Genomic DNA, 18,058 nt, shown 5'->3' with positions numbered 1-18,058 from the left:
ATGGCTGCCAACCACCTGGGGGACAATACAAATTTAGAGGGTAATCCTCTGCCAGGGATAATATATTTCCTAAGTGGAATTTTACATAAGGAGTGTTTGCCACAGACACAGATGTACATGACAGTATGCACACTGACATTATTTACCCAGTACTGGATTCAGATCCCCTACCTATTTATGCAATCTATAGAACACGAAATCAGCCACAAGCACCACAGGAGAACTGTGAGTTTTAAGGACACAGTGTGCAATTTCGATATGCTGACCTCATCAGTGGGATAGAAAGAAGCTATCTGTGGTAAAAGTGAGATATGGGAATGGAGGCATCACTTCCCATGTTAAAATCTTATGCTGAGTGGAAGTTGATACAGCCAACCCATTTAGGAAGATATACACAACTGACATTGAAGCCACGCAACAAAGTTCCGTGCTGTGAGATCTAAACCTTCTACCTACTTATCTAGTTATACAATCTAGAGATCACAATATTAGCCACAAGTGCCACAAGACAAGTATGACTCTTAAGGGGAGAAGAATGCACTTTTGTCAGGATGATCTCATTATTGTGTTGCAGATAAGAAGTTAGTGTTAAAAGTGGGATAAACTACAGAGGGAGCTGTGTTCAAATTTAAATGTTTTATCATAAGGGGAAGTGGATACAGCACATCTGTTGTTGAAGATTTATTTCCATGACATTAGAACTATGAGCCACAAAGACACCCAAGTTCACCACTGTCAGATTCGAACCACCTACCTAACCAGTTACACAGTCTAGAGAACACAGTATTAGCCACAAGTGCAACAGCAGAAGTCTGATTCTTATGGGGACAGAGTGGACTTTTGGACAGGATGGCCTCAATGTTTTTCAGAGATGATGTTTGTGGTAAAGCTGGAATGAGGGGATGGTGGAATACTCACCCAGGTTACACTTTTTCCCCAAGTGGAAGTTGATACAGCATGTCTGTTCGGAAAGCTATATGTACCTGATTTTGCAGTCAAACACAGAAGTTAGCTAAAGTGAGATCTGACCCTCCTCTCTCTCTCTAGTTACACAAACTAGGCAGTACAGCACAAGTCACACGTGCCACAAGAGAAGTCTGACTCTTAAGGGGAGAAAGTGCACTTTTGACAGCAGGACCTCATCACTGTGTTAGAGGGGATGTTTATGTTAAAAGTGGGATAAAGTGCAGAGGAAGATTTCTGCAAAGTTAAATGTATTCTCCTCAGTGGAAGTGGACATAGCATATTTGACACTGAAGTGTTACTTACCTTTCACCATACCCGCCCCAATCTTTCACTCACACACACACACACACACACATACTCCATTTTGAGAAGTATACATCCTACCTATCTGGTTACACAATACAGAAAAGCACAGTATTAGTCACAAGGCCCACAAGTTAAGTCTGAATTTAATAATGTGAAAAAACAAGACTTGTAATTAGTAAAAAATCATTGTAACAGTTGGTACTGTGCATCATAGGTTTTGGAGCAAATGCTTGTGTGTGAACAGGCCAACATAACAGCAATGGGATTGTCCCATGTAATGACATACTACTCCTCTGCTAAGATTTATATACTGTCCTTCATGTACACTGCGTTACTGTGAGGCACATGTACCTGCTTCACAGTATGGGATGTCAATGACAATCACAGCTGTAAACTAGAGGGTTATCAAACATGCATTTCTTCCACTTCATTCTGGGATAACTGCACTTGCCTTGTCTCATGCTTGCACAATGTGTATTGATAATACAGACACTCCTACATAAGACATAATAGCGATGGATTCTGTGTGAAAAGGCTACCCAACATTGCAACACAGCTGCAAGTATAGCCACTGCAGTGCAGACAAACATTAACAGACTGACTTAACTGAGTCAAGCAGCACTCTGAAATCCAGATTATTTGGCAAAATTCAATACAGACGTTGTGTAACCTTAAGAATTACTTGTAATTTTTTTTGTCATACTCTGCCTGTAGTGCAGCTCTGCCAAGCTCAATTGCACTGATGTTGGCCAAGTATTAGTGCATGTAACCGTATCTTGCGGTGTTGAACTTATAATTACCAGTAGCCTATGGTGCTCTGTGCCTACTTTAGTGCAAAGAAGCATTATATACATACAACCATGAGTGAATCTGATGGAGTACTGAACAGATGTGTTATGGTCATGTTTCAGGTGTCATGATTTACACATTTGTCCTGACAGTTGCAGTCAGTCAATCCTTATATGAATGCTAGAGGTGTATTATGAAATACAAAAGAGACCAAGCATGTTACCGGTGGTGGAAACATGGCTTATGGAAACAGTTATAAATCAAAGAGGTTTACCGAACAAGACAGATGTTGGAAGAAGTGGATGGCTGCTGACAGGAATAGATAATATAGAGATAACACATTAGTTTGTGTTTCTTTTAGGCACATATTATGCTGTGTCACGGTTTCCTTTACCAGCATAATTATTCATGCAAGATCTGTAGAAGAGTGGCTTCACAAACATATTTTGACTTTCACCTTTGCTTAGCAGCTCTACACTAAGTGTACAGCCGGTTAATGAATAGGAAATAGAGCGCTACTGTGTGACATGTGCTGGGTACATGCTATCTGCACTTAGTGTAGCTATTAATGAATCCATCCAGAGTCTCCACCTACCAAAACCCCCAAGAGTGGTCTCGTGAAAGGATATTCTAATGGATGGTGGAGCCAAATGAAGCTTGAGACCTGGACTGCAAAACCAATCTGTAATGGGATATGAACAACAGACCAAGTGACTGCAGCATAAAATATCCTCAAGAGGAACTCTGGAAAAGAAAGCTGTGGAAGTTGCAACCACTTTTGTAGAATCAGCTTTAGGACTGTAAGACAACGATGGTCTTTTTGCTTTGCAAACAAGGTGATACAATCAGATAGCCCCCTGGAGAGAGTGTCTTTATAAACACCAACTCAAGAAAGAAATACAGAGTTGGTCTGTTATTTTAAAGGTTTTAGCACAATGTAGTTTGAATCTTAACTGACACTGAACATTCAACAAATGCAAGATACATTCCTCTTTGTTGGGGAATCAGGAAAGCACACTGGCAGGTTAACAGTCTGATTAAAGCCAAAATCCAAGGCTACCTTGGGTTGGTTCAAACAGACACCCTATTTTTGTGGAATATCAAATAAGGTGGTTTGCAGGAAAGAGCTTGGAGCTCTCAACTCATTTGAGCAGAGGTGAATGCTACCAGAAAAAGCATTTTCCAAGAAAGAAACTTCAACTCTGCTGTAGCAGCAGGTTCTAAGTGGGGTTTGGTCAAGGCCGGAAGTAAGAAAGTAATATCCCAAGGTGGGATTGGGTCCCTTAAAAGGAGACCAAAGTAGAAAAGTACCTCTCAAAAAATCTTTTAACTTAAATGCTGCAATAGGGCTATGATCCTTTCCCACATGAAAATCACAGATGGCAGCCATTTGAACCTTGAAGGTAGAATCACTAGCCCCTTCCTTACACAGACTAGATGGAAGTCCAAAATAGAAAGGAGTGGGGCTGAAAAAGGATCAATGCACCTGGAGGAAACCCAAACAGAAAATCTCTTCCACTTACATCTGTCAACCCTTCTAATAGAAGGTTTTTGATAGGATGCCAATGTACAAAGAACAGGGGAGGAAATCCTTAAGTTTCTGGCTGGAATTGCAGAAACCATGTGGTTAGTTTCAGGGCTGGTATGGCTGGGTGAGGCTTGTTGAACAGATAAGAGATTATATTTGGAAGAGGTTCCAGCACCAAAGAGGGTATATCAAGTGAGGCCACAAAGGGGAACCACAACAAACAAAGCACCATATGGCTTCCTGAAGAAATGTTGGTATGACAGGAGTGAGCAGATAAGCATATAGGAGAAAGAGAGACCATGTGTGGGGCCAGACCATCCTTCTGAATCTTCCTCCTTGGGAATCAGGGAAAAGTAGCGCCTGTATTTGGAGTTGGACAGGATCTCAAACAGATCGTAGTATGGCTGGCCCCAGTGGCTGAAGATCTAGAAAGTCATGGCTTGATTGAAAGATTGCTCATGAGGCAGTAAAATGGGCCTGCTTAGCCTGTCCGCTAAAATGCTGTCTTTCCTCAGGATGTGTGCTGCAACCAGAACGATCTGGGAAGACATTTTCCAGTGCCAAACTCTCATGGTTTTATGACATAATGGGTATGAGTGTCTTCCCCCTTATTTGCTGATGAATCAGACCACCACCATGTTTGTCTGTATGAATCAAAATCATACTCCCGAGGAGTCCTGAAAAGCCTGCAACACAAGCAGAACAAACCATCTCCATGAAAGTGATGTGGAGATTGGCCTCTGATGAAGTCCACATGCCTTGGACTATCTTTCTCTCACCGTGGCCAGTAGAAAAAAGGAGCAATCTAGTGAAACTATGGGACAATCCAACAAGGTGTGACCTAGAGAGACTGCAGGAGAGTCCATCCACCACTGAACATGCTGCCTGCATACCTTCATGAGAATGATGGGGAAATGCAAGGGTTGGAACAACACAGATCACTCAACTGCTAGAGTCCACTGTAACTCATATAGATTCTGGCATGAGGAATGAGAGTTACAGACAGTTCACTAATGAAATGCAGAAAGCACTTCCATCGTGTGATTAAATAAGAGAAACAGGATGTCAGACCCATAATCCCAATGCCTACACAATATCGCACCTACCGGCACCCGCATTCCACGTAACTCAACATAGCTTTAGGTGACGTTAGTCAACCAAGGTATGCAGCGTAACTTACTGTCAGACTGTCAACGGCACATGGTTTTTACTGTTTTGTAGGGAGGCAAGCCCCCTGCACCTCCCACTCCCCCTGCAAATTGTATATACAAACTACGAGATCACATTACAGTGAGGAAAAGGGTAAATTCCCTGTTCCTCACTGTACCACGATCTCCACTCAGAATACCGAACTCAAACTACTAAATTACAGTGCACTTTCATTATTGTGAATTTGCAGAAGTCTGGTTCGGCACTGCGCCTCTTTGAAAAGTGCCTTTCTACCACGTCGTTCGACTACCTGCACCACGCAGTTGCAATAGTAAACTGTTGTAGAGGCCGGCAAGGACCCTAGAAGGCAAAGACTGCAGCTGGCTGGAGTTTTCTGATGGGAAAGAACCACTGCAGCAGAGTAATGATTCTTGACAGCTAAGGTCATACCCAAATGATATCCTATGAATTCTATCACCTGAAAGGGCATTAGTTTTGACTTTTTCATGTTGATCTTAATCCTCAGTTGGTTGCATAGCTAAAGCAAGATGCCCTGGCCTAAGCTAGTAGATTCCTGGTAACAGCAGTTATGAGTCAGTCATCTAAATGTGGGAACATCTGGAACCTCTGCAGTCTGAGATTAGATGCAACCACTGCCATGCAATTGAACATCCAGGGGCTGTACTGAGACAAAGGGCAGTGCCCTGAACTGAAAATTACTGACTTTCAGCCACAGACACAGGAACTTTTTTGATCACCTGGCTATCTGTATGTGATAACAGGCATCCTGAAGGATCACCAATCACATCCACTTGACATCCCTCAGACAAGCCAAGATGGACTAAACTGGAACTATACCATGACCATCCAGAATTTTGTCTGTTTCATAAAATGGTTCAGCTGTCTGAGGTCCTCGTTTTTCTTTGGAATCAAAAAGAATATTAAATAGACCCCAGATCCTTGCTGGTCAGATAGGACCTCCTGATGACTCACTTGTCTAACAGCTTCATGACTGTGTGGGGCTGCTGACTTTCTGGGGGTGGGGTGGAACATCAGGAACAATTTTTGAGTTTGTGAGTAAGGAGTGAAAGGGAATGCTGTAACCTCAGGTTATTATTCTCTACATTCACATATCTTGGGTGATGGCTGCCCAGGCTATAGGGTGCAGAAATAAGTGTCTCCCTAACTGCCTCCAGAGTGAAGCAGTTGGGTAACCCTCTAGGAGAGGTGAAAGGTCTGTTGGTGAAGGTGCCTCAAAATCCCTGGTTCTGCACACCAACTCTGTCATGAAGGTGATATCCATTGTTGCTATTCCTCCCTCTGCTGATAGGTCTGTTGCCAGAAGTGCTGTATTGTGTGTAAATCCCTTGATTTATGGTACCAAAGCCTATTACCACCCTTTTAGATCCTGGAGAAAGTCATCTGGGGGTGAGATGAGGTGGAGAATTAGATACTGATGGCAGAGAGGGTCTTGCCATCATGCTCACTTTTGGAAACACTTCTTTCACCTTGGGTACAAAGACAGCAGACCCATCACATGGGGCATTTGCAAAAGACGTCTTGAGATGCTCCAAAAAATCACAGAGATGCAACCAGGTGTGGCAGTGAATATAAGTGCCAGTGTACCCTGCTTAAAAGTGCCCTTGATGCATTGGATAATAAGCTTGGGGGTGCATTAGAAAGGGACTGTATGATAGCCAACTGTGTCTTCACAGTTTTACAGGACTCTGCAGTTAAGGATCCAGAGGAGGTAATGGAGAGTTCTTTAGTCAAGTCCCTCTGAAAACACATCTACTGGCCTAAATAATTCAGCACCTGTAATGCAAACATCTAAGTATAAAGCTGCTTTCTAAACCTGTCCAACACATCGGACTCCCTGTTAGGAGGATGCATGGTAGAGTTCTCCTATGAAAGCTTTTTCTTTCTTTGTGGCCAGTGATACCACAGCAGTACTCTTATTCCAGTGTGGCCTGTCTTTATGGGAGACCAAACTTTAGTCTGGAGTTAAGGGGATTGACTCCACCACATCAGATTCCTTCTAAGCCTGCCAAGAGACCAAATAAACAAGTTCATTGGCAGGAGGGACAACCCATGAAGTAGATGGGCCACCTCAGAAAGCCTCAAGAAATACAATACTGGAAGGGGGGGGGGTGATGATGGACCATCCCACCTGCTGTCAACTCTAGAATGTCTCAGAAGGAGACATCTTCCTGGCGGATCTACAGGAACCACCCCTTCTTCAAAATTAGTATCCGCAGGGAGTTTGAGTTCAAGTGCCTCCTTTTGCAAGTATACTTCTTGTGTACTTCTGAGTTTACCCAGAGCTTCCCACTGAAGAAGCAGACAGGAGTCCATAATGTGAATTGTCTCGAAACCTCTTGCTGTCCTGTGGAAATAGAAGAAGGAGCTTAAGATTTTAGCAGAGTTTGGGATGGTTCTGAGAGAGGGAGGGAACACTTCTTCTCTAGATTTAGAGACAACTCTTTCAAAAGCCTCAAAAGCTGAAGCCAGTCCCAAAGTTATTCTGTGAAATCCAAAGAACCTGACAAATGCATGCCCCAAGACTCGATCTGGCTTGGCTCTGAGGTATACATCAGAGCCAAGCTATCAAGAGATGAAGTGCCAAGAGGAAGGGAAGAAAAAAAAGCCCATGCCACCGGCCCTGACCTCATGGCTCTGGGACTTGTTGAGATCCGATGCTGTTGGAGTCGAATGAGTAAGAGATACTGAGAGAGTCAGAAATGCTCATGCTACCGTCTCTGACACTAGTTGTCCCTGGTAACACTCAGATCCAATGCTACTAGACCTGAAGGTCAGATTAGTGAATGAGAAACTAAAAGGGGGGGTGGATGTGACCATTTCCAACCTTCCAACAGCAGGTGGTGCAGGAAGGACCCCAACAGAATCTGGGTTCTCAATAACTTGATCATCCTGTCCACATCAACCTTGGACAGCCTTCTCAAGGAGTGCATGGACCATAAGGAAAAAACCATTGATGGTAGCCTACAGACTCAATGAGAGGGCCTCTCCTGGAGATGGGGGATCAGAGCAGAGGACTGACTGGATTCAGTGAGAGCCTTGCTTGCACACAAGAAGTAGAAGGTGACTGAATCCAAATAGGTTACAATGATTTTTAAAGTTTCAGTGATGGACCAGAGTGTCCCAAAGATCTATTCCAAGCTTCCTTCTCTCAATGCTTATCAGAAGATTTCTCCTTGGACGACCCCTTACACTTTTCACTACCTTTCTTCGTAGACTGGTCTCCCTTACTTTTCTTCTCCAATTTCTTGCAAAGGGGGAGATGGATTGGAAGATCAGTTCCTCAGCTGTGGCTTGGAGAAGGCATTTCAGCAAAGTTTGGACTTACAGTCCAAGAGAGCTATAGCACTAAAGGTCAAGCAAGAATAAAAATCCTCATGTAGGTGGAAAGCCCCCATGCAATAGACACACTTATAGTCCGAGTCCTGAGGGGGAATCTTGTGACTGCAAGTGACATGTCTTAAAACCAGAGGCTTTGTCTGACATGCTGGGTGAAAAAAGAAAATCCACACAGCTAGAAGAAAATGTTACATAGCACCAAGAAAAAAAAAATATATTACACCAGTAATCCTGGAAACAATTTGCCATCAATAAGCTGTCAGTAAGAAAAATACAGAGGAAAGACCTTTTTCTTTTTAACAGTGGGAGGTAAAGGCAGGAACGGGAGTGATCAACAAAACTCTACTAAAAAGAGACGTCAAGTTCAGCTCAGAAAAATGGGGATGTAGCTAATTAGTAAGGAAAAAATAATGACACAGAATCCAGGAAAACCAAGCACTTAACTGACAAAATTTTGAAGACTGCACCTGAAGTGTACGAGCTGCAAATGAGATCTATGGAGCATACTGATGGAGTGGAACTACAGGTAGGAGAGGAGCCTGAACCTCGGATCCAACTGTCTTAAAGCTGCCAGCATTTGAGTCGTATGGATCCAATAACCTATCAGTTGAGGATGGACAGAAGAAACAACACTGGATCAAACATTTATTGTGGCAAAAATTCTCTACCGAACACTGTCAGAAATGTTGGGGTAGCAAATGGTTGTAACTAAGGAAATTATTCTTTTGAGCTGGTATACAGGATTTGAATTGCCAGAAATAGTAAGGCCTTACTAATCTCAATCTTATTGGCTATTAAAAAAAAAAAAAAGCAAATATTAGAAAATGGAAATTAAAATCTAAAACTACTGAGGGACTGAATATTGCAAAGGAGATAAAAGAACTGGATGTGGGATTTTTAGGAGGGAGCAAATCGAGTAAAAATAAAAGGAATTTGTGGGAACAATACATGCAGCATAATGTTCAGGAGGAGGACTGAAATTTAAGGGACAGCAGGAATATGCAATGTTGCACAGAATGGCAATTGTTAAATGTATACTGCATGAAAACAACAAAAACATGCTAAATATGATTTGTTTTCTTTTCTATTACTGCGTATATATCTATACCAAAATGTCATCTTTAATAAAAATGTTTAAGGTTGAAAGTTCAAAAGGCTGAAAACCAAAATATCTAAAATGCAAAATATCTAAAGCATTTTTAATGCAAAGGGGGCAAGCCCCCTGCAGCCAACCTCCCTTCTAATGATATATATATATATATATATATATATATATATATATACATATACATATATATATATATATATATATATACACAAACTGTGAGGCCACACAATAGAGAAGGGGTAAATTCCCATGTTAGATATTTTGCATTTTAGATATTTTGGTTTTCAGTCTTGACATCATGGCAAAGATCCATAAACATATGTAGAGAGAAGCTGTTCTTCCTTTGCTGCAGTGTCACACAGAGACAGCAAACCAGCTCTACAATCTGTGGACTTCTGACAACTCTGGAAGCTAGTCTGTACAGACACATTTCCTTAAGTGCTTTAATTCCACAATTAGTGTTTGCCTCAGGAGAACACCATTGTGGTTTTCATTTGCAATGCATGTGTGTGTGTGATTTTTTAACCATTTTTACTGGGGCTGCATAACCATAGAGTTAGTATATTTAAGTAAGAGATGGGTGCAAGTCCCACCATGGGGGTGCATGGAGGGCTTGCCACCATAAAACAGCACTTTTTAATGACTATGACTTTTTGATGGGCTAAGATTTTACTTTTTTTTCATTTAGCTGGGAGACGAGGTGGAAACATGAGCCTGTGGCCAACTTACTGGTATATGAAATTATACTGTAGCAATGATCCTTATGATGAACATCTGTAGAAACTTTGCCAATATCAAAACGGTCTGTAAGAAATAGAGCAGCAGCAGATCACTGCCAGCTAAATACTCCCAGTATTATGAGAATATATTCAATATGAAACATCAAGCATAAATTCTGGAAGGTGCACACACATTCACCTAAGGGCAGGCAGGAGCTCCAGATGTAGTCAATGACACAGGCATTCCCAGAAATGGAGTGTTAGTCCAAAATGCTTATAGAATCGTTTACTTAGCATATCATACTCCAAAAAAACACAAAATAAAAACTAAATATAAAAACAAAAAGCAAAGGCTGAGCCCAAAGGACAACACCACAACCAAACGTAATATTCAAACCACATTTAATACGATGTTAGTGCTTTCGTTTTTAAACTTTAAAAACTTCCTCAGACATAAATTTCAACCAGAGAATGCTTAAGTATCAGAAAGAGACAAGTCATGTGAATGCTACCCTCACATGAAAAATTTAAAGACCTATCCTCATACTATATGCATACATAAATATATGTTTAAAAATTGCAAGCAATAATAAATAATGCAAAAATCAGCACCATAAGCATAAAAATATTCAGACAGCTTGTGGATATTGTCTGAATACTTTAAAATATGTTCCTATCTAAATACATATAAGCTACTCATAAATTTAAAAATAAATTTTAAAAAGTTTTTATTTTAAATTTAAGAGTAGCTTATATGTATTTAGACAGGAACATATTTAAAAGCATTCAGACAATATACACAAGCTATCTGAATATTTTTATGCTTATGGTGCTGATTTTTGCATTATTTATTACTGCTTGCAATTTTTAAACATATACTGTTTATGTATGTATATACTATGAGGATATGTCTTTAATTTTTTCATCTGAGTGTGGCGATCACATGACTTGTCTTCCTTCTGATACTTAAGAAGCATTCGCTGGTTGAAATTTTTGTCAGAAGAAGTTTTTAAAGTTTAAAAACGAAAGCACTAAAATCATATTAAATGTGGTTTGAATATTAAGTTTGGCTGTGGTGTTGTCCTTTGGGCTCTGCCTTAGCTTTTTTTTTTTTTTTTTTTTTTTTATATTTAGTTAGCATATCATACCAGTTTCACAGAAATGGGCATCTGATTATCAACTTTTTTTGAAGCTGGTCACAAAGACTTAAAGAAAATAATGTGTACAAAGGTTCATATCAGGAGATAGATTTCTATCTTAAACTTTGATTATCACCATACTGCATTTTAAGCACTCTGTCTTATCTTCACTTTATCTTATAACACATATACGTCATTTAATCTCTTTAATCTCTCTCTTCTGAAGTTCCCTGGTACAGGATGATATACTACCTACTGCCTTTATCAAGAACTAATTACTTGAGAAATGGTCTCTGCACAGAAGAAATATCCAATAGGCACAATTCATCCTACTCTTCTGACAATTCCCAACTCATGCAATGTGCCCAAGCATTCATCCCTAAAACCTCAACAGCAGCTATCTGTGCTAAATTACTTTTCAGGATGGTTACCTGCAGTGCTTTCTGAAGGATAGCTATTTATCAGGCATAAATTATAATGTTCTATGCTAAAACATATCCAAAGGTGAAAAATGGATTTTTTTCATAGTAATGCAGAGCAAGTGTGCATAAGAGTCAGTCATAAAGTAATTAAAGAAAAAGAAAAGCAGATACTAAGGCAAACGGTAACAAACATTGTTACTCTCTCTCCAGATCTAGCAAGATGTCACTTAGAAAAAACTAAGCGGCAATGGAAGCTGTTAAGGCTAAGCAAAAATACATGCCAATGTTGAGGCCTGGGCACTAAGTAAGCTCAGATATACTGAAGCCAAAGCTGTTTAGTTCCAAAGCTGTGTTTCAACTGCGGCAAATGTCTGATTAAAAAGTTGGTGGTTCTCTGAAACAGCATGAAACAAAATATCAAGGTTTCCTCTGTGGTTTAATGCATTTATTGGACATTTATACTGAAATGGTACATTTTTATACCTGTTTTCCTTACTGACAGTGATACTCTCACCATTTGGCACTAGTGGTTTTATTTCTGGATTACCGAAGTTTTCCACAGTAATCTGTATTAAAAAAAAAAAACTATATTGCAATGTTACAATGCTGGAATACATGATTACAGTTACAAAAATAATTAGCTCTTACTGAGGACAGTTGCACACATGCATCTGCTGTAACTTTAGATCTTCAAGTGTATTTCAGTCATTTTGTTACTGCAGGAGAGACAATCACCTTGCAATGCTTACTGACAGCTCTTCACAGTAATTCTTATACCTGTTCTAAAACTACAATTCTCCAACAGCAAGTTTAATTCAAAGATCAGATTTGTTGATTGACATATTATACATCTAGTGCCATCTCAATAACTAAATGATAAATGACAATATTCTGGAAAATGTTTATTCAAACTCTGACAGTCCGTCACTCTTACCAACAGTGTCACAAACACTTCCCCAAGCACACAATTAATTCCTTCATCCACACTTAATACAGTATATGTTGCAGAATAACCATATGCCTTCCAAACCTCAAATGCTGTTCTAATATAATGTGCAACACAAATGCATATTCAGGACAGCAAAATGGTTACAGACACCCTAATAAAAAAAAAATCCTCCTAAACTACCCACTGCAGTTTGGCATCCGTACTAAACACAAATACTGACTACAACTGAATATTGCAATGTTTAGAACCTCAGGATCCACCACCCTATATTTAGAAGAGCCAAACAGTGCACTGGGCATGCTGCCAAGCCCAAAGGTGCTACTAGACTGTCAACCCACGTACTTTCACCCTTATATCCTTCATCACTAACAAGTAGAGTTTTAAACAGGAAATCCATATGGTACACACTGACAAAGCCTGCTTTTCCAAACCATAGCTCCCTTTATGCTGCATGCTTATGTGCCTGCCCATGCCTGATGGAATTCCTGTGCATGCCCAATTTGTAGTTATGCACATGCCAGAAGATCATATTTGTTGTATTTGCCACTAAAGCATAACTGGTAAAGTACATTTATGCAGAACTGCTTTATTAATGCAGTTTACAGAAGTTACAAGAATCCAGCACATCAAGATATGCTACTTATTTAATAGCTTCTGAAACTGCATATATATTAATCTGAATAGACGACAGTCACATGAGCGGACTTCAGAGCTGAAAACAATTTAAATTGGATTGTCAGTTGTAACAGCCAGGCAACCCAAACCACCTCTTCTACACATAGCTCTCAACCTTTCATCTCCAAAATGAGGAACACTCACCTTCATAATAGTGAACAAATGGGCAAAATGTGGAACACATACTAATGGCTTACTAACAACTTCAACTAGGAAGGTCATAGAATGGTTACAATATGCTGGTTTTACTTATAAAGAAGATCCTTTAATGAATTAATATGATTAATTTGTATTTACCATGGAGTTCACTTAAAAAAATCCTAACACTAAATGTGTCACAGACTCTTTCAATGTGGAATTCTGAGGAACTTCGAGGAACATGAATTTTTTAAGACCCCAAATGAGGTACGTTCCTCGTAATGAGGTACACTTGAGAGGTATGCGTCTACACTTGTTTGGCACTTGAACAGACAGCTCTTAATCAACAAAATGCAGCAAATAAGTTATGGTATCAGTGCTAGGATGGAGCAAAATGTTGACATGCACATTGGCTGATTGCCTTATGCTTAGAGCAGAGTGGTAGTGAAGGGAACATGAAACAATATTTATTGTACTGCTGCACTTAAAGGAGATATTTTGAGAGAGATTGAGATCTTACATGTAGTCCTTTGGCAGCAGCGCATAGCGAGAGCGGGGTGAGGGGGGGGCAACAGCCCCAGGAGCAAAGTGCTGGGGTGGGGGTGTGATCAGCCAATCCTGACTGCTTTTGAATTCAACAACCAGTATTACATTTTTGGTCAATCTGAGCTCTGCAGCCCTCTGTGTGTTGTCTAAACTGCAACTGCTTGCTACACTGTAATAAACCATTTGCTACAGTTTAAAAGTAAAAAAAAAAAAAAAAAAAAAAAAAAAGTGCTGTCGTGTTCCATGCAGGCATGGTATAAAAAACTGTAAGAACTGTTTACTACATGTGTAGCAATCAGTTTGCTGCAGATTAAAAGAAGAAATGCTTTTTATACATAAAAAAATATGTTAAAGGAGGTCTGGGGCATGGCACAGAAACGGGACCTGAATGGCTGGGGCTGGAGGGAAGGGTGTGTGTGTTTCATTTTTTTCCTTCCATTCTTTTTTTTTTTTTTGCTTGGGGGGGGGGGGGGGGCTGGAGATAACTGAAAACAATGTGGAACTTTTAAGGTACAAGACTGATGAATGGTATAACTTTCAGACCTCATCTTCATTTATGCTTGAAACAGCTCAGTGTTCACCTAATTTTCCTCTAGCAGGTCCTGCCACTATAAACTTCTGGCAACATCTGAAGCAAGATGACTAAATTTAATACAGGGACAAATTTGATCTATATAGATGTCAGCAACTATCAATTTTTCAAGCAATAAAATGATCTAAAAATGTTTCCCAAGACTGAGAGAACCTGACAAACAATGTCCTTTTATGAATAAATGCACTCTGGGGCTGCTTCACCGTCTTAAGGGGAAGTAAGCCAATGTGAACACCAACTGTTCATTTCTATTTATATGGTCCTGGACTTCTGACTCTGTTGGTATATATCTTAAACAAAACTATGTACTTACCATAAAATTAGATCCATGCTGACTGATTTTCTTCTGGTTCAAACGTATGGGTTGTGGGATATGACCTCAGCACTGACTATGAATCTTCTTCTGATCCAGAGCTCTAACTCCTCCCCTACCCGTAATTCCCTGGACTCCACCTTACCTGTTCAGATAGAGTTTGCCTCTCACCCCTTGCCAGAAGCTGGAGAATGCCATACAAATGACCCCCTGGTTAGATATTCCTAAGCTGCTGAGGAAAAAAGGGTACAGGTTCACATGACGGTGTACAGATAGTCTACTAAACCATCTCAAAGCCATAGGTGACAATCTGGAGGGAGGGCATGAGAGAGGGAGTTTGAACCAGATGCAAATCAGACAACATGGATGTAACGTTATGGTAACTATATAACTTTTATATCCAATGTTGCCTATTTTCTTCCATTTCAAACATATGGGACAGAATCCCAAACTGTTAAACTGGTATTAAAAAAGGACATTCCGGAGTATGGTGGAAACAAAGGAGGATTGTGACCCGGATTGTACAGCCAGTTTACAGTGTGGCACAAATGTGTAACATAGACCAAGTGGCTGCAGAACATATATAATCAATGGACAGCCCCTAATGAAGGCTGCCAAGGTAGAAAATGCCCTAGTAGAATGAGCCTTTTGTTTACATGACAAGGGTAAATTATTCTTATGATAGCCAAAGGAAATGCAATCAGACAATCATCTCGACTGCTCTCCCAAACTTTGGTTTTGAAAATGAAATGAACAATTGATAGTCTCATCTTAACTGTTTTGTTCTGTGAATGTAGAATCTGAATAGTCTGTAGACATCTAATATATGCAACATGTATTCCCCTTTGTTTGAATATCTGGGGAAAATAAGGGTAGGTTTATGGACTGGTTTAGGTTTACTTTGGACACCAACTTAGGAATAAAGGACTCACTGGATCTAAGGAAGACTTTATCCCTGTGAAAAACTAAGTAGGGAGGTAACACATGAGTGCGCCTGTAACTCCAAAATTCATCTGGCTGATGTCACTGCCACCAGGAAATTTTAGGTCTGTTGTGGCTGCGGGTTCAAATGGAAACTGAGTCAGAGCTTGAGCATAATGGTGATGTTCCATGGAGGGGCTGGGTCTCTAATGGGACATCTTAGTAGGAAAGTACCTTTCAAAAAGCTTTAGAGATTTTAAGTGAAGCTGTAGGAATGCCCTTACATCCAACATGAAAACTTGAAACAGCAGCCATCTGAACCCTGATGGTGAAAAAGCTAGAACCGTCATCAAAAAGCTCAGATAAGAATTCTAGTATGGATGGAACAGATGTTAAAAAAGGATTGTGGCCTTTAGAAAGGGCAAAAATAGAGAATATTTTCCTTTTGCTCTGGTATATCTTTTTAGTGAACGGTTTCTGAGAAGCAGAAAGAATACTGATTAATGCATGGGAAGCCTGACATCTGTGGCTAAATTTAAAACTGGAGGAACCATACAGTTAAATTTCATGGACTTCTGATATGGAGGAGGCAGTCCGCACAGGTGAAACAGTAGGTTTAGACAGTGACTTAACATCCATGGGGGTATATACTAGTAGAAGACATAAGTAGGGGAACCAAGTCTATTGGGGTCAAAAGGGGGGCAATGAGGATAACCCTGGCCTTCTACTGACTTGCTTTCTGTATGATTTTATTCATTACAGGTAACAGTGGACAGGCATGTAGGAGACCTGGGGGCCAAATGCAGACCAGATCATCTCTGGAGTGAATGACCCTGTGAAGGGATCAGGGCAAAATACCTGCTGTACTTGTTGTTGTGATAGAAGGCGGAGAGGTCGCAGCAAGGCTGGCCCCAGCATCTAAAGATTAAATGTGCCACTGTAGGATTGTGGGACTCCACAGAAGGCATCAAAATGGTTCTGCTCAATTTGTCTGCGAACACATTGGTTAACCCCAGGATGTGCACTGCTACTAGACAGCAGTGTGAAGACAGTGCCCATTGCCAAACTCTCATGGCCCCTCAACAGATAAGAATGTGCTCCCCCCGCTTGCTGATGTACCATACCACCATGATGTTGTCCATCTGTATGGAAATCACACCCGTGGGGAGGAGGTCCTGGAATGCTTGCAACATTAGGAGGACCGCCCTTAGCTCCAAGACACTGATGTGAAGCCTGATCTCTAGGTATGACCATGTACCTTGGATCATTTCCCTTCAAAGTGTCCCCCCAAACCCTACAAGGGAGGTGTCCATGTTTACTACTGCTACTGGCTAATCTGATTGGAAAGGGCACCACTAAGTTACTGCTGGAGATGTTATCCACCAAGTAACATGCTGCTTGCAAACTTCAGTAATTTGAATCCTTGCATGTAATGGATGAATAGACTGAGACCATTGTATATTAAAGTCCACTGCAGTACTCTCATACAATATCTAGCTAGAGAAACCAATTGTGAACACAATGAGGCCTTTCGGATGCAAAACTAACCTCACTGATGGTGATGGGTGATGCAGGATCTGCATGGCTGTGAGGTGAAATGACAAAACTGGGGAAGGCTGACTATCTGAAGGTTGGTATCTAGGTGGCATCCTATAAATTCTATATTCTGGGCTGGAGTCGTGCGACACTTTGGTAGATTCACAGTAAGCCAAGTAGAAATTGGAACACCTGGTCCACGTGGTGCAGCAGTAGATACTGGGAGGTAGCAGGAGTCAATCATCAAGATACAGAAACGTGTATACCCAGCAGATGCAGGTGTGCTGCTACCACTGCCAAGTCTTTGTGAACACCCTGGGGGCTCTGGTGAGACCAAAATGCATTGCTTAGAATTGGTAGTTATCGGCTCCCATCCAGAAGCGGAGAAATCACCTGAACTGCTTTGTGATCTTGATATGACAGTAGGCATCCTGGAGATCTATGGAGCACATCCAATTGTCCTTCCTCAGTACAGGTAAAATGGACTGAATTGTGACCATCTGGAATTCTGTCTGTTTCACATGTTGGTTTAGGTGACTGAGATCCACAATGGGTGTGAGGCTCCCCGATTTCTTTGGTACTAAAAAGAACCTCAAATAGACTCCAGATTCCAACTGGTTTTGGGGGACCAGGTGGATGACCCTTTTCCAGCAGCTTTGAAATTTCTGTGGCTACTGAGTCTCATTGACTGGATGGAACACTGGGGACTTTTTTCTTTTTCTGAGGTGAAAGGGAAAAGGGAACTAAGAAGTCTTTGGAAATTATCATTAGCACCCAAGAATCTGAAGTTATGCTGTGCCAGGCTTGAGGATGGAAAGATGGGTGCCCCCTGAATGTCTCCTGAGCTCAGCAGTCAGTCAGTTGCTCAGGAGTGCTGATAGGCT

The 18,058-nt window shown here is 40.8% G+C and overlaps 1 protein-coding gene across 4 annotated transcripts in view; it reads right to left on the bottom strand.

Annotated features, from left to right (window-relative positions):
- Positions 1–18,058, bottom strand: part of HERC4 (HECT and RLD domain containing E3 ubiquitin protein ligase 4) — a 3,175,640-nt gene that overhangs the window by 206,329 nt on the left and 2,951,253 nt on the right. For all 4 annotated transcript variants that reach the window (XM_044056374.1, XM_044056377.1, XM_044056376.1 and 1 more), the window contains one exon: positions 11,988–12,070. In XM_044056374.1, the coding sequence (XP_043912309.1) occupies positions 11,988–12,070 (83 nt within the window). The remainder of the gene's footprint in view (positions 1–11,987; positions 12,071–18,058) is intronic.

The sequence above is a fragment of the Protopterus annectens genome, chromosome 14.part0 (assembly GCF_019279795.1).
Source record: "Protopterus annectens isolate FY-2018-M chromosome 14.part0, PAN1.0, whole genome shotgun sequence".
Taxonomy (NCBI): Eukaryota; Metazoa; Chordata; order Ceratodontiformes; family Protopteridae; genus Protopterus; species Protopterus annectens.
The sequence above is the reverse complement of the archived record's forward strand: the minus strand, read 5'-3'. Positions and strand labels throughout refer to the sequence as shown.